This window comes from Morus notabilis, unplaced genomic scaffold (genome assembly GCF_000414095.1).
Source record: "Morus notabilis unplaced genomic scaffold, ASM41409v2 Scaffold884, whole genome shotgun sequence".
NCBI lineage: Eukaryota > Viridiplantae > Streptophyta > Magnoliopsida > Rosales > Moraceae > Morus > Morus notabilis.
The window spans coordinates 524,649-546,325 of NW_010361302.1; the positions used below are offsets into that span (position 1 = coordinate 524,649).

Consider the following 21,677-nt stretch of genomic DNA (forward strand, 5'->3'; position numbering starts at 1 on the left):
ATACACAATTAAAAATAAAATTAAAAAAATAATAAATGCAACATATATTTATTATTTTATTTGTCTAATATTATAATATTAGCATAATTATTGTTAACTTTAATATAATAAATATGTACTTTATTTTTTAATAAATTAATAATATATTTTATTTTTTAACACTATATTTTATTTAATTTTTTTTAAAATTTATTTTTATATTTTAAATAGTTGTACAATTTATATTTATTATTTTAATACCCAATTATTACACTAAATATTTTAATTATGATTAATTTTAATATAATAAGTACACAATATATTTTTTAAATTGAAAATATTAAATTGATTTAAAGGGTATATTAGTACTTTTATACTTTTTTATTCCGATTCTGGGTGTAAGTAAACGTATGAATGAGATTTAGAATGACTCTGATTCCGAATCATATCACTAACTAAACAGCTTATTCTGACTCCGATTCCTCACTCCGAATCCTACCCACTCTGAATCATGCCCACTCTGATTCATGTTCATTCTGATTACGCGTAGGTAAACATGTCATTAGGGTGACATCCCTAGTTATGAGCTCACCAAAATAATATCTTGCGCCTTAACCTGAAATTTAACAATATATACGAGAGGTTGTCATATGTAATAAGTTTGGGCTGATATATAGAATGTGTATTAAAAAGGAAAAAACGAAAAAAAAAAAAAAAGATCATAATGTACTTGTTGATTAACAAATACAACTTTTCAAATTTCAGGGTTAATTTATTCATGGTATACTTGTTAATAATTCTTGTGCCTTTAAATAAGAGATTTTGATATATATATATATAGGTTTGGGCGGAACATTAGAAATGGAGAGATGGTTTTTGTAGTCTATCAGCCTAAAATATATTTTTTTTGTTTTTTTGTTTTTGTTTTCAAAGACTTCATAAGAAGAGCCAAATTGTTCTATCCAATTGTATAGTTATTTCACTACTTACTTGTGGCAAATGACTAATTGCATAAAAGTCAAAGTACCAAATAATTTTGGATCAAACATTACTCAAGCCTAACATTTTGCAGAATACCTTATTCCCTCTTAAAGTTTACAGCTGAAAATTTTTCTTTTTCTCTGGAAGAGATTGAAATATTTTCAAATGTAATTGAAAACAATAATATGACAATCTTTCCATTTGAAAAACAAAAACCTTGGTAATAAAATTTTAATAAGAACTCATCTTGACTTGTTTACTATTAATAGTGATGAGTTATAGAAAATTAGGAGACCTCTATTAGATTGTTTTTGAATATTAACGATTCTGTTTAAAGTAAAGCCGCAACAATGATGTCATTATAAATAATAATGAACTAAAAAGTTCTCATATTTTCAACCTGTCATTATATTTTCATTTAACTTATTAAATACGTACATTATGATAGTTTTAAAACAAAAATTAAACATGCAAAAAAGAAAATTAAATAGGACTGACTGAAAGATATCAGTTTATTTCCCATAGGCTATAGCATTTTTTCATGGAAATAGTAAGTTTATCATGAACACAATAATGAAATATTTGCCATGAAAAAAAAATAGATTATTATCATTGGTACTAACACTTGATTTAAGAACCTTATGAGGAGAGAAATCCTGGGTACAAGTGTTGGGGGGCGCAAAAAAAATTCTTGAGGGCCACTAGGTACTCAGAAGGAACAATACGTATGAGTAACGAGTATAAGATAAGATTATGCGAGAGTCCTGCGAGATGAATCTCATGGAGGTTGAGGCATTACATAAAAATCATATAGTCACATTTAATATGCTCATTTTTCACCTAATTTCAACATAAATTCTTACAAAATGGCTTAAATGGGACATTCAAAATTTAAGGAGTAAAGTAAGAGTTTTCAAAATTTAAGGAGTAAAGTGAGAATGATGTCAAATTTAAAGGGCACCAATGAGATTAATAAAAAAAAAAAAAAACATTATCTAACGTTTTCATTATTCAGTGTTGCTTGATTCTCTGAGATCTACAACTTTTATGTTGAACCCTCAGAATAAATTCGTCCATTTACGGGTACTTCCCTTACAGACCGAAACTTAAACCAACATTTTCTCTACCTTCCAGTCAAAATTTGGGTAAAGTAACCCATGAGTTTTGTTCTACTTAATGAGATCTAGAACTTTGGTCATTGACCTAAGTTTGATTCAAACCATAAACTGGTCGTCCACACGGAGATGCATTTTCGGTTAAAAACGGACTATTTTGCTAAACATGCTCAAATTATCATGTTTAGCAAAATATTCATGCCACATTATACATTTTCATGCCAAACTAGTGACATTTACATTTTTACTACCACAAAATCAAATTTTATTGCATTTCTTCATAACATCTTCTCAATCTCCTCATATATCAAGGAAACATACAGCCCTAAACATGCTCGTCTACTCAGATCCACAAATCAACACTCTGGAGCTAAGGTTCCTAGCTAGTTCAAGTCACCATTCTTAGCATGCTATAACAAAATCTAAACTCGATTTCTCCAAACAAAATTTGAGTTCCTTACCTTATTTTTTGTTGACCTAACACCCTGAAGACCTTAGTTCCCCACTTGATAACACTCTCTTTAGAAGGAATTAAAGTAGATCAAGTTTCCTTGCCAAGATTCTTCCTCAATATTTGAGCTTCAAACTTGAAATCAAGAGTGGGAGTATGAAGAAATTTTTGACAGAGGGGAGAAGAGGGAGCCAATTTGGAGGAAGAGGGTGAAGAGATTTTTTTTTTTTTTTTTTTTTTTTTTTTTTTTTTGTCTTCAATTTCTTAGGGAAAGTGAAGAAATGACAAATTTTAAATCTCATCTCAACTATTTATAGACAAATTCATGAAGGGCTTGTTTGCAACAAAATTTTTTTACTATACGGCCCTTACAAAATTTGGCCATAGGGGAGGGGGCTTAGTGCAAAATTTTTAAATTTTTTAGGTGTATGGTTTTAACTAATGGTTTAAGAATCTCATGATGACATTATTTTTTTTTTTATCTTAGCTCTCGTTCAGTTAATTGATTTAAGTTTTTAATTTGAATTCAGATATAATTTTATATGAGAATTTTTTATTATAATAAAAAAAATTAAATGTGACTTTTTATGAAGTTTTTAATAATAATAAAATTAAAATTAAAAATTTAAATCGGTAAAATTAACGAGAATTTATTATCCAACATACTTTTCACCGTGGATCAGTTCTCCCTAGTCATCATTCTAGCCTACTCATTGATATAGTGGAGTCAAATGACTTATTTTAGTTTGAATCCTGTGTGAGAGATCTTATTTCAGTTTGGTGTTCTTTATGCTTTTCAATTGCAAGATTCGAATCCAATAGCTCTAAAAAGTTACCCTATCGATAAGAAAAAAGGTAATCACCCTACTATAGATATGCCTTTAAAATATATAGGTAAATATTAATGTGACGTTTGATTTATAAGTTTAAAATTATGAGCCCGTTTGGTAAAGGAATTCGTTCCTTGATTCGAATCATGATTCGTGAATCGCTACAGTATTTTCTCTCACAAAAAATACACGTAAATCGAAAATAATTCTAATCACATGGTTCTAATTCATGAACTAAACGGGCTCGTAATTTTTAAAATTTAAATTTTTTATAAGAAAAAAATATTATAACGAACTAAGAATCATAATCTTAAATCAGCTAGAATTCTTGAAGCATAAAATTTGTTTGGATAAATACGGGGACAGATACGATATACAGCTAAAATCCAGGCATATTTTTTCAATTTCCTATAAAAAAAAACAACAAACACTGTACACATTTTTATATAAAAGGTACTGTACTTGCACACGCAAAACTTGTCCTCCTTTTCCCTCTTTTTAGAGGGTTTTTGGTTTCTCAAACCTTCTTTGCCGTTTTAAACCTCCCAAACACAATTAACACTCCACTTCTTCTCTCCTCTCCTCTTCTCCTCTTCGCAGCACCAAAACAATGGCGATGTCTCCTAAACAAGAAGAAGAAGAAGAAGAAAGAGAGCTCTCCGGTAGCGAAGACGACGACGTTTTGGACGAGGACATGGAAGCCCTAAGGCGTGCCTGTATGATCACCGGCACCAATCCCGACGATGCCGCCGCCGCCGCCGCAGGAGGAGGATCCAACTCCGATGAGGATGAAAACGCTGATGAAGACAACGACGGTGAAGACCTTGTGTTGCTTCAGAACATTCGGAATCGGTTCTCAATTCCCTCCGTTGCGTCCGAGCCTCTGTCGATGAAGCCGCTTTGCACTTTGCCGCTGAGTATGTCCGATGAGGAAGGGGACGACGATTTCGAGACCTTGCGCGCGGTTCAGAAGCGCTTCGCGGCCTATGATAATGGTAATTCCAGTTCCTTTTTAAATGTTCCTGATTAATTTCAATGTATTGATGTTTTAATAATGATTGCGTAGATGCTAAATTTTAATAATGACTGATATATGTATGGACTTAGATTGTTTAGGTGAGCATTATATGTGAAAATTTAGGCGATAATGGTTGTTGTGGACTATTTCTTGAATTGAAGTTTTTATCTTGCTATGCACTTTTCTGCCTTGTTTTGATATATCTGAAACGTGCAAAAGTTATGGACTATGAGAAAAACTTGGTACATGTAATTCTTGTTGGTTATTTCTTGAAATTAGAGTTTTATTTCTAAGAGCGTTTGCTTCCCCTGGAGACCTCACGTCTGACAATTCTTAAATCTGAGGACGTTTTTGTTTTTTCAATTAGTTCTTATTTCCAAATTACCAATATTTTTATGTTTGATAGTTCAGGTTTGTTCTTGGTTATGCTATTTATATATCCATTTTCGATTTTTGGTTCTTATTTGATATTTCGGACTGCCTAAGATTTAAGCTTATACTTACTTTTGTTTTTGCGTATGTATGCTATTCATGACTCCATTAAATTTTCCATTTTTTTTTTTTGTTTTTGCCTTCTAACTTCTCATGATCATCATGTGAATTGTAATGTCAGACTCCCTGCATCAATATGATTGTTCTTCCTTGCATCAGTATGATATTCATTGCTACTAATGCTTACATAAGCTTTAAGGCTAATTAAATTCATTAACTTTACCTCGTGTGTAATAAATGGTGGTCTGGCTTTCAGTTCTTGCATATATGGAAGAATTATTTTTTGTATGCAACTCTTTGATTATTCCCATATCTGTGTATGAATGAAAAAGACTTCCGCCCAGCACTTTGGTTCATGCGTACTGAACCCCTAATGCTTTTGGTTGTTCTTTTTCATCTCTGCTCCATGTTTCTCTAACCACATATTTATCCTTATATTTTCAGATGCTTTGAAAAATTTCTCAGAGAAACAAGAACAGGTTTGTTGTATGTCACCACAGAAGAAGGCTTCCAATGATTTAGTTGTTGATACTTTTGATGTTTGCAAAGGGCTTTTAGATTCACAGTTTGCTTGTCAGACCACCCACCTTTTGGATGACCATTTGGAAGAGCCGCCTTCTACATCCATTGAGTGGCATCAAACAGATTCCTCAAAGCCATCCACGTCTGAACCTAGCTATTCAAGCTTCCCAAAGTCTGCAAAGGTGTTCATGGATGCCATTAAGAAAAATAGGTCCTTTCAAAAGTCTTTGCGAAGTAAGCTGATTCAGATTGAAGCAAAAATTGAGGAGAACAAGAAGTTGAAGGAGCGTGTTAAAATCCTCAAAGACTTTCAGATTAATTGCAAAAGAAGGACAGGACGGGCATTATCCCAGAAGAAGGATTCTCGTGTTCAGTTAATTTCAGTAAAAAAGTCATTGCCCTCTAAGGATTCAAAGGTTAGTTCTCAATCATGCTTTTAAATAGTTCAATTTGAATCTGTTTGATGTACATGTACTTTTTGAGTGAATAACTCTATCCTTGGCTTCCCCACCCCTCTTGTTTATTGCTCCTATCAGTATCAATTCTATACTTTTTTATTATTATCTTTCACTTCGTAAGTCAAACCTTGATCCTAAAACTAATTATCTAGAATCTACTCTTGAGAATTTAGTGGGGAAACACTCTATTAGCTTTGGTTGCTTGGATCATTGTGACTGATGCAAGGTCTAATAGTGAATAGTGTAAGAGCGTGATAGCATCTGCCTCTGAGCCCCTAAAAAGTTATATTTTATTTTGGTTGACATATGCTAGCTTTTGGCATGTTGCGGTGTGTTTAATTTGCCTTACCATTTTGTTCCTTTAGGCTTTAGCCAATAGATAAGGCAACTAAAGATTGTTTTGAAGTAACTTGGATAATTAGCTAAAGTTTTCAGGTTTCTTTTAGTGTGATACTTATTATGAATTCCAGGCGGCTTTATTGTAATGTTGACACATATTAAGTCTTGCAGGTTCATGAGAAAAAGATCCCTGCCATGTATTATGGACCAATAGAAAATTCTCATGTTGCAAATTATAGAATCGCTTCAACACAGTTACCACTATCATTAGAGCGTAAAAAATGGTCAGAGGTAGAGAAGAAAAATCTTGAAAAGGGAATTCGACAGCAGTTTCAAGAGACGGCACTTCAAATCATGCTGGATCAATTGAGGTATCTCTCTCTCTCTCTCTCTCTCATTGTGATGGTCCCTTTTATTTCCCTAGTGGTGATGTTTGTCTTCCCTCAAATAGTAAGGCAGACTTTAGGTCTTGGACCTTGGCTTACAACTTTTGTGTGTTCACACAGTGTGTAAAGTGTTTTACCCGATTATTTTAGTGCTTTCTTTTTTTTTTTCATGTATTTTGTTTTGGTGATGTTGTCTATGAGACTGTGATAGCCAGAGATCCCTGATATTAATAGTGTTGCTCATTCACTGTTGGGAAGACATCCTTGTTAGATTTTAGTTACGTACAAACACTTGTAGACATATTTGAAGAGATAAAACAAATTGTTAACAACATTAATTCATGACTAAGCAACTTGCCAAAGTATTTTGCATTAGCAGTAACAATTCCTCCAACCCATTTTGTTCAAACGTATACAATATTAGAGTTCTGATATTTGCTTTTTGCAATTGGCATCTAGAGTTCGTGAAGTTCTTTTGTTTTATCTTTTAGCGACTATCATCTGATGTTGATGACAATAACTAAGCAAAATCTGCTCTACACTTTCGTATTGATTGGTTAAAAGGTCTGAAAGAGAGTGTTATTCTTGGGGGTTGGTACCTGTTTGTACCAGATTCAAAGGATTCAAGGCAGCATAATAACATTCCTTCGGAAACCAAAAACAAGAATCTATTTGAGTCTGAGATGAAAGATATATTGTTCTGCTGTTCCTCCTTTCTTTCTTTCTTTCTTTTTTTTAAAATTTATTTTATTTTATTATTACTTTACTCTTTTTTCTTTTCTTTTTTTTTTTTGCATTTCATAGAATGTATATGATACTTGAGATTTTTTCTTGGATTTAATGTTCTTAGAGCAGATTCACCCTTTCAATTTCTTTGTGGAACACATTTTAGTGGAGAGTTATTAAAACTTCGTAAAGAGGAGCTGTATGTGTAGTCCCCAAACAAAAACATAGAGGTGACAGAGTCACGTGGGACACGAGAGAATTAGAGGAAGAAGGGTTATAGTGTTTAGAGAGAGAGAGCTTGGGGATTAAAAATAATCAAGTCTTCTATGAATTAACAATCACTAGGCCTATTTATAGAGAAACTTTAGTTATATCTCCAATGGACCAATGCAGCCAGGATGATATGCCACTATGGTTTGAAAGGCCATGTCTAACCTGCGTTTTCCAAGCTTACAGGTCTGAGATGGTGTCCCTGTAAATTTTAATTTCAAAACGAGGCTAGGAATCTCTTTTTTATATATAAAATTGCATAACTCGTAAAGTTATAACCGTAGTAGATGTACTTGTTTATATGTATGTATATTTTATGTTTAAATTGGGTTTTCTTATTTCTTTTTTATTATTTTACTGTGGTAGCCCTGTTTTAGCTGATTTTAGTTTGGGTGTTGAGAATAATACTCTGAGAATACACGGTTTTTCCTATCCCTTAGTTCTTTTCATTTTCTTTTATCTTGTATGTATTGCACGTATTGCACTAATGATTTTACCCTCTCTTTTTTTCTTCTTTGTGTTTTGCTAGACATTACTTATCTGAATTCTTCCTGCATATATTAGCTGACTCCACTTTTTTCTTTGTAAACAGTGGTACAGGGGAATCCTCTGGAAACTTGAATGATCTTGATAACATTTTATTATCAATAAAACATCTCGACATCACCCCAGACAATATGAGAGAATTTTTGCCCAAGGTTAATTGGGAACAATTGGCTTCCATGTATGTTGCGGGACGTTCAGGTGCTGAATGTGAAGCGAGGTATGCCTTAACTTGTTATAACTTAATTATAATGAGATTACTGAATGAACAGTTCAATTCTACATTCTTGTGCCTTTTGATGAACATTATATCTTACATTTTATTAAAATACACAACTGGCCTAATCCATTTGCCCGCTTTGGGGGGAAAAACAATTGTACACAACTATCAGATGGATCTGTATTAACTTCTTTACTTCTTTTGATGGCTGGATGCGGAACTCAGACAATTCTAGCATTCAATTGGTAAAAAATAGTGCAATTTAATTTGAAGGAATTGATATTGAAACCTAGCACTTTTACAAAGCTATCTAATAGATCATTTTGTGGAATTTCTAACAACCAAATACGTAGTAAACATCAAATGAGTCCAATGACAGTGAGGATTCTCTTTTTGCATCTTTCTCTAGGTCTATTTTGTTATTTTCCCTCAACATGTACATTCCTTGACTAGTGCTTTATGGTTGTTGATTCCCCCCGAAGCATGTGTCCTTCCACGAAGCAAGCTTCGCAGATGTCTATGACGATCACCATCACAGACAAGTACCATTATTGGATTTTGTAAAAATTGCTACATCAGCATAGGTCATTCAGGTGGGACCAGTACATGACGTGCTTTACTCAAAACAGCGGTGTTTGAGTACGTCTGTGATGTTGTCATCACAGACGTCTGTGATGCTCATTTTTATCCTTGAACCTCATTCATCATACAGACATGGACCACTGCGTTCCAAGTTTAATTAGTTTAACGCGTATGATTCATACCTGCAGGTGGTTGAACTTTGAAGATCCTTTGATCAATTGTAACCCATGGACTGCCCAAGAGGATAAAAATCTTTTGATTCTTGTCCAGAAGAAGGGGATCAGTAACTGGTTTGACATTGCTGTATCGTTGGGAACAAACAGGACTCCTTTTCAGTGCTTGACACGTTACCAGAGGAGTCTGAATGTTTCCATATTGAAAAGGGAATGGACCAAGGATGAGGATGCTAAGCTTCGTTCTGCTGTTGAAGCATATGGTGAGGGTGATTGGCAGTTTGTGGCTTCGGTTTTGGAAGGGTGGACTGGTACCCAATGCTCCAACAGGTTAGAGTATCTCCAATGCAATGTTATAATTGGTGTGACAATTGCAAATTTAACATTTGAGTGCAATTTATACTTTCCAATGCAATGCTATTTGTTGTGTCAAATTTCCCATATGCTATACTTTATGGCAAATTTCCCACCAAGTATAGCATATGAGAAATTTGGCATTTTATTACTATTGGTTGAAATGTTTACTTTTTCTATGTAATCAATGCAACTTTTTGCATTTTTTAATTATTTTAAAAATAAAAGCTTACTTTTACAACTTTCAAAGCTTAATATGTATAGGAGAAAGTAGATTTAGGGGTTGTTCTTTTGTATTTTTGAGTTAGGGTGATTTGAGTGATGATTTTAAATTGCGTTTGAGTTATAACTTGAGTTGAAGTTGTAACTTGAATTTGTGTTTGGATATGCACATTTGAGTTATGATTTGAATTGAGAATCATTTTGAGTTTGTGTTTGGGTGAGGCAAAACTTAAATTTGTATTTAGATAGTATTTTAATAAAAACTCAATGGTGATGAAAAATTTTAATAGGGTATATGGGTGGGGTTTTATTCGTCTTTTCATTGTGAATGCATAGAAAAAAAAATCATCTCAATTAGAATTAAAACGAAAAAGTTATGTCATTTTTAAGAATAGAAAAAATACTATTCATTAACTTGAATTCGAGTTTATAAACTTGAGTTGAAGGGGAAACTTGAACTCGAGTTTAACCCCAAACTCGAGTTCAAACTCGAATTCAAACTCGAGTTCAAACTCAAATTTTACAAAAAAAACATGAATTTAAATAAAATTGTAACTCAAGTTAAAACTTTTTCTGAGTTTTATTACAAAAGAACAACCCCTTGGCATTTCAAATAGCATTATGCATTGGAGCAAAAATAAAAATAACATACATAAACCATATCATACTTTTTGATGCTAAATATACAATTAGCATTAATATTTGTATTGGAGATGGTCTTAGTTAGCTATTCTAGATCTACTTGCTTGTATATTTAGTTTCTCTGAAGCAAGAACTATATGATGGTTTCGATATTGAAGAAACAGCAGGAGGCTTCAAACTGAAAAATATTATGATTCCTGCCAAAACACACGCCATTCATTGAGATACCAATCTAGACTTGCACATCACGAAGCCTTTTTTTTTCTTTTTTTTCTTTTTTTTTTTATGTTTGCAAAGGGCTAATGTTAATTTTCTTGAATTTATGGCCACCATAGTGTTTTTATCTATCCTTCTGATTGAAGTGCATTTCTTTTTACCTCTTGAGCGTCCTAGAAACATTTTTTTTTTTTTTTTGTAGCTCGAAAACTATTTCGCAATGATTTCATCTGTTCTTGTTGACTTTCCATCTGAGTCAGATTTTACTACATCTAACTTATGCTTGATGCATGTCATGGTGTTTACATATCTTGTTTGTACAAACTACCCAGTGCTCCATCAAACTAGTCTGTTGGTGCTTGCAAGTTATTAACATACTTATATGACCACTTTATGCTAGGTGGAAAAAATCACTCCATCCAACCAGGGAAAGAGTAGGCAGGTGGACTCCAGATGAAGACAAACGACTGAAAGTAGCTCAGATGCTTTTTGGGCCAAGAAATTGGAAGAAAATAGCACAATTTGTGCCAGGTCGGACAGAGGTGCAATGCCGAGAAAGGTACTTTCAACGAACTGGTCAAGTTCAAATAAATTTATTTTGATTTGAGAAATTCATAACTTTTAAATTCTCATGGCAGATGGGTCAATTCTCTAGACCCTTCTTTGAATTGGGGCAAATGGACTGCCGAAGAAGATTCCAAACTAAGAGAAGCCACTGTAAAACATGGACATTGTTGGTCTAAGGTTGCTGCAGCTCTTCCAAGACGAACTGATAATATGTGCAGGAGGTATGAAGTCTGGGATAGCAAAAGCCATATAAATATCCCTGGAGATTTTTCTTCTATACCCATTATATACCCATTGCTGCCTGGGTGTGTTTTAAACCTGCTCTAAATTCATCTTTCTATGAATCCAGGAGATGGAAGAGGTTGCATCCTGATGAAGTGCATTTGCTTCAAGCCGCAAGGAAAATGCAAAAAGCTGCTCTTATATGCAACTTCGTAGATCGAGAGTCAGAGCGTCCTGCCCTTGGCCTTAACGATTTTTGTCCACTAATGATAACCTCTGGCGAGAAAGTAAATCATTGTAAGGAACAGTCTGGAAAATTAAGGTATATTCTTTGATAAAGACTTCTTCATTTCTACGATTCTTTTTGGTGCATATGTTGTGTTGGCTCTAATATCTACTCACTGTGGACAGAAGAGGTCTAATATCTGGGAAGAAAAGAATCAAACCTTCCTGGTAAGTTGCCTTCAAATTCTGCAGTTTTGTTTTAAGCTTCTTCATTTTCGTTTCCCTTTTACTCTTCCTGTTTGGACATATTCTTGGAGTTCTGCATTCTTTATGATAGAACATTGGAAAATCTACAGGCTACAGCTATTCTTATTTGGCAGTGCTTTATTTCACTCTTATTTTCACACTTTTCTTAATTTTTTTTTTTATTTCTTTCATTAAAATGCAGCAAAGTTACAAAGAATAGGAGATCTAAGAAGTCGACGGAAAATGCTCAAACAGGTACAGAGGAAGGCTTGGAGATAAATAATCATGATGAGGTTGAAACATTTGATGAGCCAGAAGCTACTATTGAGCAAGGTTCAGAAAATAATAATTCGACGAAACCTGGACAGGATCATCCACCATCTCCTCAGATCAGCTCAGAAAATGGAAAAGGACTAACTGGACCTGATGGTAAGAGGAAAAAACAATCTCGCAAACCGCGTTCTACAAGGAAGGAACATACTGAACCTGATGAAGTAAGGGAATGTCTTCCCTTGCAACCTGAAAGTTTGAATTTAACAAGTAACGGTGATGGGATTGAGCCTCTAGCTGAGACCAATACTACTTCGACTGACACAAGAGGAGTTTCCAAGAGAAAATATAGTAAGAATGTTCGCACTACAAACTTGGAAAATAATAATTTGATGAAACCTGGACAGGATCGTCCATCATCTCCTCAGATCAGCTCAGAAAATGGAAAAGGACTGACTGGAGCTAATGGTAAAAGGATGAAACAATCTCGCAAACCGCGTTCTACAAGGAAGGAACATACTGACCCTGTTGAAGTGAGGGAATTGCTTCCCGTACAACCTGAAAGTTTGAATTTAACAAGTAACAGTGATGGGATTGAGCCTCTAGCCAGGACCAATACTATTTTGACCGACACAAGAAGAGTTTCCAAGCGAAAATGTAGTAGGGAAGTATCTGAAAATAATAATTTGATGAAACCTGGACAGGATTGTCCATTATCTCCTGAAATCAGCTCAGAAAATGGAAAAGGACTGATTGGACCTGATAGTAAAAGGAAGAAACAATCTCGCAAACTGCGTTCTACAAGGCAGGAAGATTCTGCACCTGCTGTGAGGGAATGTCTTCCTTTCCAACCTGAAAGTTTTAATTTAACAAGTAACGGTGATGGGATTGAGCCTCTAGCTGGGACCAATACTAGTTTGACCAACTCAAGAAGAGTTTCCAAGCGAAAATATAGTACGAATATAAGCACTACAAACTCGGAAGAACTCCAGAGTACCACTGCGCATTCTGGAAAGTCATTGCTAACAGGAACTGATGATGTCAAACATCAGCGTAATGGTTCATCTTGCATGGACACAACGCAGTTACTGATGACTAATGTTGAAGATGTTACATTAGATGGAAACACACTCTGCAACGGGAAAAAAGGTACTGAGCCGGCTGGAGTTTTTGAGGATGTTTTACCTGTTCCTCCACAAGACAATGAGCTGCAAAAGGTAAAACCTAGAACTAGAGGTACTTCTCATTCGGATCAGAATTTCGGCAGAGCAGATGATGAGATTCTACTTGTCCGCTCCACAAGCAAGAAACTAAAGAGGAGAAAACTTTTAGTTAATGATTGTCAGAATAAAACCTCATTATCTCCGTCGGTCATACAGGAGTCAGAGTTGTTTCCAGTAGTTACGCTTCATGATGGAAATTCAGTGTTGTCTGCCATGCAAGATGATGAGTTAACGTGCTGTGATGGTGGGACTTCTGAAAAATTGTCAGCTTGCAACAGAGAGTCCAGTCTTTTGCTGGAACAATGTACTGCAGTGCCTACTGAAAATGAGCCCGGAAGTGAAAATCTAGTTGGAGGACAGACAGTTGCCTGTGAGGAGCTGGTGAAGGAAATGGTTAGTGTTGACGCACAAAGTGGTAATAATGATGATGACACTTCTTTAGCTTCCTTAGTGCAAAAGAAATTGAAAAAGGAGCGCCAAACATCCAAGAGGGGTACTCGAGCCTGTCTGCCCTCCAGTTTGATAAGGGGATCTCAATTGCTTTCCAAAAGAGTAAACCAACTTCAGGACGGAGACTATACATCCTCTGTTCCCAGTGGACTAGATCCACTCACAGGACCAGAGGTGGCTTTTGATAAACAACAAAGGGAAGAGGCAGAAGATGACAACGTGGTCGGTGATATGACTCTTTCTTGTTTTGTGCAAAATAAATCAAAAAAGAGGCGGCTACAATCTACCGATAAGTAGTTCTTAAGTGTGCTGTTCATTCTACGCAGTAAGGTTGGAGTATATAAATGTGCAAGTGAAACTTCTTTTATAGTGGCATTGCTTAGAAACTGGCTGAAATTGGTATTTATCTCGCGCTGGATTTTATTTGGTGAGAGATGATAGTCCCTCTCCATAATTCACAGATCAATTTCCCTCCAAGAGTTCGGGTTTGTATATAGAGTTGAGTTAGGTTGGTATAGAGAGTTTTGAGTTATTTGTGACAAACAAAGAAATGAGATTATTGACTACGGTATACATTCAATTTCTAAATTAGTTTCCCTGCTCCAAATAAAGACGGTGGAAAAAGTTCAAAGAGAATGATAAGAGGTAGAGCGGATGTGCATATACTTTGCTTCCTGAAGAGAGAAATTTTGATGAGTTAAGGCTGTTTATTATTGGTTTTATATTTTCACGAGATCAGTCAGAAATTATTCATTACTTTAATCTGCTTGCTTTTAGTTTTTTTTTTTTTTTTTTTTTTTTTTTTTTTTTTTTTTTTTTTCATATATCTGAATTGGAAGTTATTGGGTGCGTTTGGAATTGGTTCTAAAACGTTTTTATTTTCTGTACGAAAATGGAAATGAAAACATTTTCATTTTCATTTTTGAATTATTTCTGAAAATGCGTTTGGTAGTTTTATTCAGAGATTAATTTCAGTTTAAAAAAAAACTGAAATTGCGTTTGGTGGTTTCATTTTTGAAAACATGTAATAGTATTTAATATATTAAATAAATAATAATTGAATCTCAAATAAAAATACTAATAATTAATAAAATATGGAAATTACAATCTTAGCTTAAATTATTGTCGCCAATACGAATCTCACATTTGATTAGCTAGATGATCCTTAAAATTAACCATGTAATTACGTTGTTGCCGACCACCTATTTTAGATGTTTCTGCTTCTTGTGCATCCAAAGTGGATGTTTGCAGCTCATTCTTTGACTCCTCATATATTAGTTCTACATAAAAATTCTCAATTGCAGCCGGTCATTTCGTATTATCATCCTTATCACACATCTAAAATAACACTTTCATCATTAAAATAAAGCACAATTTTAAAGTATATAGACACACACACACACACATGCAGGGGCTGAATCAGCCCCAATGGGGGGCCTCCCAGGGGCTAATTCAGCCCCAATATCAGCCTCCCAGGGGTAGATTCAGCCCCAGTGGAGGCCTCCCAATGGCTGATATAGCCCCAATATCAGCCTCCAGGGGCTGAATCAGCCCTAATGGGAGGCTCCCAGGGGCTGATACAGCCCCAATGTGAGCCCCCCAGGGGCTGAATCAGCCCTAATGGGGCCTCCCAGGGGCTGATACAACCCCAATATCAGCCTCCAGGGGCTGAATCAGCCCCAATGGGAGGCTCCCAAGGGCTGATACAGCCCCAATGTGAGGCCCCCAAGGGCTGAATCAGCCCTAATGGGGCCTCCCAGGGGTAGATACAGCCCCAATGTGAGGCCCCCAGGGGCTGAATCAGCCCCAATGGGAGGCTCCCAAGGGAAAAAAAACATGAAAAAAAAAATCATCAAATCAGATAAAAAACATATCAAAAAATTAAAAAAAATACTCAACCAAATCAAACGGAAAACATATCAATCGATTTGGTTGAGTATATCAAATCAAAAACATATAAAAAAAGCCATAAAAACAAAAACAAAACAAATCAGAAAAAATGCTCAACCAAATCAAACGGAAAACCATCAAACGTTTTTGTCTAAGGGCATACCTCGGTGAGAAAAGAGCGAGACGAGAACGGGGCAGATCGAGCAAGAAGACACCGGAGGAGCTCAGGCGAGAACATAACGGAGGAGCTCGGGTGAGAAGCAAACGGCGCAAGTCAGGCGAGAAGGAAACTGGAGAAAACGAATCGGGCGAGAAGAACGGAGGAGCTCGGCCGGGAAGAAGGGCTGAAGAAACTGGGCTGAAGAAGGGCAGAAAAAATCTGAAGAAAGAAGAGAGAACGGGAGGCTGAAGAAAGAAAAGCAAAACGAAAACGAAAACGAGAAAATGAAAACAGCTTTTTTGCGTTTTCAGAATTTCACAAAACGACAAAAACGGTTTTGTTTTTTTTTTTAAAAAAACTTTCACCAAACGCGTTTTCAATTTTTTGCTTCAAAAAACGTGAAAAATGAGATTGAAAACGGTAACAAACAGGGCCATTGTTTTCCGATGAAAAATAGACACAAGAAAATAGCAAACCTATAAAAAAAAAAAAAAAAAAAAAAAAAAAAAAAAAAAAAAAAAAGTCCTGTTGAAGATCAACAGCGTATTTGGGAAAAATTTTCTGGGTTTTTGGTTGCTGGACGTGAAAAATAACTGGAAGATGGGAAGGGGTTTCTCAAGTCTTGAAATTCTACCATATTAAATGCTTATGTTTCAATTTTTAGTTTGGATTAGTAGGAAATGGTGGAAAACTAAGTAGATAGTTTCTCGAAAATTTTGTATATCTTAGGGTTTGAGTTTTATATTTTTGGCTGATAATACTGGTTGCTACTTTGAGTTGGGTATGTGATTTTAAGTCAATTGATACTGAGACGAGGAACTCACGTCATTATTCAAAGCAGGAGTTGTTTCCTCTTTGTTGTTGCCTGGTACAAGTTACCAATGACTTGCATAGTTAACAAAATCCGGGTGACCGGCTAAGAACAGTAATGGTATACGTTGGAATACAATCAGAACCTAAAGCACTATCCAAGTCAAGCTGTCCACGAGATTATATCCAAGGATGAAAATATATATACGTAGAAATATCGATACTATAATTTTATGAAAATTTCAGAAAAAAATATTGATATCGGTGGAAATATTAAAAAAATTATGGAAATTGCGGCAGTTTACATTAAAACATATTTCTAATACTTGTGTTCAATAAACAAGTTTAACATAAAAAGAAAAAAAAAAAAACATATTAGATTTCAAGTTTAACATAAAAAGAAAAAAAAAACATATTAGATTTCTCAATATCAAAAGGAAGTTCTATAAGACTCAAACGTAGTTAAAATCTCATCTTGATTCAAACAATATTAATAATATGATATGTTATTTAAATAATGCTAAATATAATTATGAGCATGCCAAATATAAGTTTGTCAATTCATTCTCACTATATTTAAAAAGAAAAAAAATTAAACATTTAAAATTTTCTTGAATCGAAATTTCCTGAAATTTGAGTGTTGTGGGATTTTACCGACTACAAAGGACCTCCCTCAGTCCCTCATTTGCAGAAAAATTCCTACACCAGCAAGCATTGACTTGAAGAACAGATGCAGTGAGGTGAGAAGCTATTGAAACCATATTTTGGCTATCAGGGTCTTCATGGAGTATTTACTTGGCAACTTAAAAATAAAACTTTAAAAAGCGAAAGACATAGGACATTACAAATCTAGGGTTTCGGGACAAAGTGACATAACATAGTTCGGCTGGAATTATCAGCACTTACCTTTTCAGGATTTCTTAGAAGTTGTTTGGTTAGAAAATTCGTCTTTCAATTTGAATCATAATTCGTAATATTTGAATCATAATTCGTAATTTATTACAGTATTTTTTCTTATAAAAAATACACATAAATTAAAAATAATTCTAATCATATAATTTTAATCTATAAACCAAACGTCTCATTAATTTAATTTATGAACATTATCAACTCACGTCTTAAAAAAGTCAAAGTGGGTATTTAATTAAAGTTGTAAACGAGATGAATTTATCATTCCAAACTTCTTAAAAATACTAATTGCATGGTATAAATTTTAGTTCTAGTTACGGGAGTGGCATCGACAAACAATTTCATTAACATAGCACTAATGATAACGCACAACCATACTAAATAACAAATACTAACCCCGTTCACTTCACCGATTCAAGTTTAGAATTCGAGTTTTGCTATAATAAAAAACTCTCAGAAACAATCACATCTAACTTTTTTACTACAGTAAAAAACTCACATAAAATCACATCTCAACTCGAATTAAAAACTCGAATCAACAAATTAAACAGACTCGTTTTACTCACGAAGTTGGAACTTCTTTTCCATTGACAAGAAAAAAAAAAAAAAAGAAAAAAAAAATCTCGGTGCGAAAAGATGATATTTGAGCCGAAATGAGAAACAAATGAGGTTATGCAATTCATCAAAATATTGCAAACTCACCATCAAAATGTATAAACCAGAAAATAATCAAAGACCAATATGATGATACCTAATAATATTAAAACAAAAACCGAATCAAATGGCCTCAAAGCACAAGTCAACATAAGAGAATGAGAAATCCAGCATTTCCAACAAGATCCTAAATCACTCTTTTGAGAACACTAGAATTTAAGAACTTGATTTCGTCCCAAAACTAAGAAAACAAAAGCGCATATTGCAAATATAAATTGAAAAAAAAAGCTTTTCCTAGTAGCGGCCAATACCCCAAACTCTGATTACACCATCGGTGTATCCGCTAAACAAAGTGCTTCCATCAGCACTCCAGCTCAAGCTTGTACAGTAGATAACCTGCCATATCCATGATCAGAAACAAGATAAATATAATAATAATCCAGATTAAACAATTAACAAGAATAGTCCATTAATCCATAGGTTAATCATATAAAATGTAAATTGATTACACTGAGAGAATTTGGTTAAAATAACCAAGTGAAAAAGTAAAATTAGGAAAATGACTTTTTTAATTTTAATTTTATTTATTCTCCTCCCGTCGGTCTCCTTCCGCCGGAATCAATGGCAGCTCCTCCCACCGGTCTCCTTCCGCCGGAATCAATGGCAGCACTCCATTTCTCTCTCTTCTTTTCTTTCTCTCCCCCCAAAAGGCCGAGACCCACCTCACGAGAAGGTCGAGAACGTGGCCGCCGAGAATGGCCTTGGCGACGACGCCGGTGAGGTTCAGGGCTCTGAACGTGCCGTTGATCGCGCCGCTCACGATCGCGACGTCAAGGCTCGAGAAGGTCGAGAACGTGGCGGTTCAGATCGAGCTGAGCAGTGGATCCGTGGGTGGGGTGAAGTTCTGATTTTTTTTTCGTTTTTCTTTCTTCTCATAAAGTCATTTTGCAAATAAAAATTTTTGAAAAGTTATTTTACTAATAAAACTTTCCTATTGAGTTATTTTTACAAAGGCCTCTTACACTGACACATATCATCAAAACTATGGCCACATAAGCAAACACATGTACACATTAGGGGACAAAAATTATGCTAGCAGCAAAGGAAAATCAACATTTTAGTAAAAAAATCTAAAGATTAAGTACTTTTTGCTACAAATACATAGTAAACAACAAGATGGTGAAACTACTAGCAGCGACCGAAACAAGGTAACACATATCATCCAGTAAATAGAATCGACACACCTTTTAAGAATCATTCCTTAAAGCAAAAAATAAAAAAGATAAACAAGATTTACGTAGGCATTGATTGAAAAGGTTTATCTTTCCTGGATTTCGCTTAAGAAAATGGAAAATACAAAATCTACCACACATTGCAGGGTAACAAAAAATGATTCTTTTTGTAGTTTTGAACAAGAAAAAGGATCATAAACATTTCTCAGCTCTCCCCTATCAACAGGACGGTCCCAATTAACACAATAAATTAGAGCAATCAATCGCAAGAAAGCTCTTTGCCTAAACATAAATATCCTGTAATCAACAAGACAATAACCAATCTGAAAACAAGGTAAAAATTTATTTTGTATTTCATCAGTAAAACATAAACATTACCAAGTAGCCTTCAATTGAAAATAAGGCAGAAATGACAATCACATTCACATACCACAAAATTCAAACAAGCAAACAATGCCAAATTCACAATCCCGAAAAAACAAAAACCAAACAACAAAATTCATTATATTATACATCATATATACCTTCTTCTTGTTGGCGGTGGCAGCATGGGTATCCTCGGTCTTTTCAGCCTCGGTCTTCAGATCAACCTTCAAATCCTCAACAATGCTCTTGCTCTCCAAATCCCAGATCTTGATACTGTTCTCAGTGGCAGCACAAAGCCAGTACCTGTTAGGGCTAAAGCACAAAGCATGAATAATAGCCCCAGCATCAAGAGAGTAAAGCCTCTTCCCCTCAGCCAAATCCCAGAGCAAAATCACTCCATCTTTCCCACCGCTGGCGCAGAGAGACCCATCAGGAGAAACAGCAACAGTGTTGACATATCCGCCATGGCCGCTAAGAGTGTTTCTCAGCTTGCAGTTGGAGAGATTCCAGACCTTGACGGTGCGGTCCCAGGAGGCGGAGACGATGGTCGGCTGGAGATTGCTAGGGCTGAAGCGGACGCAGCTGACCCAGTCAGAGTGAGCCTCGCCGCCGTCGCCGGAGATGGTGTACTTGCACTCCCCGAGAGTGTTCCAGAGCTTGATGGTGCGGTCGCGGGAGGCTGAGACGATCTGGCGATTGTCGATGGAGAAGGCGACAGAGAGGACGTCCTTGGTGTGGCCGACAAAGCGGCGGGCGGAGACGCCGGCTGCGAGATCCCAGAGACGGAGTTCACCGTCCCAGGAGCCGGAGAGGGCGAACTGGGAGTCGGAGGAGAGGACGACGTCCTCGACGAAGTGGGAGTGGCCAGTGAGGCGGCGGCGGGGGACGCCGTAGGCCTTGTCCTCCTTGGTGAGGTGCCAGAGGATGATCGACTTGTCGCGGGAGGCCGTCACGATTATGTCGGAGTTGTCGATCGGGGTTGCGATGGCCGTCACCATGTCGGTGTGGGCCCTCATGGTGCCGCGGAGAACCAGTCCCTCGCTCGCCATTGTTGAATGTTGATGGATGAAGATGTTTGTTTCTCTAAAGAAATGGAGAGAGAGAGATCGGCGATGGCTTTTTGAGAGACTAGGGTTTCGAGAGTTTAAGAAGGGGTTTATATATGACGGATATTCGATATATGAGAGAGAGAGAGAGAGAGAGAGAGAGAGAGAGTACTGATTAGGGTTTTGGTGGATTTTGCTAGCCCTAGGAATTGGGGGCCGTTTGGAAGTGGGAATTCGGTAATCGTACTCGGATTATGCATTGTAAGGATATATTTTAGAGAATGACCCAGCTGGCCCAATAGATGCACACTCGCATAGGACGATCTTAAATAGGCCCACTACAACTTCTGAAGCCCATTTATGCAGCAGTGCCACTTTGTAAGGGTGAATGAGACATATGGAATAAATAAGGGTATGTTTGGTTTATGAGTTTTAAGTTATAGTTTATGATATTGACGTTTGAAATTTAAATTTTTATAAAAGAAAAATATTGTAACAAAATTAAGAATCATAGTTTGAATCATGCAAAACCCTTAAAATAAATGCACCCTAAGATTGTTGAATTAAAATATGACTCGAGTTCGTGAATATTCTACATATGGCTTAATGTAGATGTATAGTGATATTGTAAATCTTAATAAGGATATTAAAGTTTATTTTATAGTTATATTATTTAATGATAATGATATATACGAGATGGTGTAGATATTATATTCCACAATTTGTGAGATTATTAATCGTTTTTAAACATTTTAAATACTAAAGAATGACATTAAATTATCATTATTTTGTATTGATCATTTAAATTGCTTTAAAATATTGACTGTATAATTATTAACTTAATAGCATTTAACTATTACATGTCATTAAAATATTGTTAACATAATT

General features: G+C 35.4%; 2 protein-coding genes across 3 annotated transcripts; one reads left to right on the forward strand and one right to left on the reverse strand.

Moving 5' to 3' along the window:
- The first annotated feature begins 3,855 nt into the window (after window positions 1-3,855).
- Window positions 3,856-14,447, forward strand: LOC21400403. Of its 2 annotated transcripts, none has more exons than XM_010099288.2 (10): window positions 3,856-4,351; window positions 5,311-5,804; window positions 6,357-6,556; window positions 8,160-8,330; window positions 9,101-9,415; window positions 10,920-11,078; window positions 11,158-11,307; window positions 11,436-11,630; window positions 11,720-11,761; window positions 11,982-14,447. In XM_010099288.2, the coding sequence occupies exons 1-10, from the start codon at window positions 3,967-3,969 to the stop codon at window positions 14,017-14,019; spliced, it is 4,149 nt and encodes a 1,382-aa protein (XP_010097590.1). In that variant the 5' UTR covers window positions 3,856-3,966; the 3' UTR covers window positions 14,020-14,447. The 2 variants fall into 2 exon arrangements, with proteins under 2 accessions (XP_010097590.1, XP_024022157.1); XM_024166389.1 differs by having other exon boundaries at window positions 11,723-11,761.
- Window positions 14,448-18,241: 3,794 nt separating this feature from the next.
- Window positions 18,242-20,928, reverse strand: LOC21400405 (guanine nucleotide-binding protein subunit beta-like protein). Its single transcript, XM_010099290.2, has 2 exons — window positions 19,902-20,928; window positions 18,242-18,541 (listed from the first exon to the last, which is right to left on the reverse strand). Exons 1-2 carry the CDS (start codon window positions 20,790-20,792, stop codon window positions 18,440-18,442), a joined length of 993 nt encoding a protein of 330 aa, XP_010097592.1. The 5' UTR covers window positions 20,793-20,928; the 3' UTR covers window positions 18,242-18,439.
- Between the last annotated feature and the right edge of the window lie 749 nt (window positions 20,929-21,677).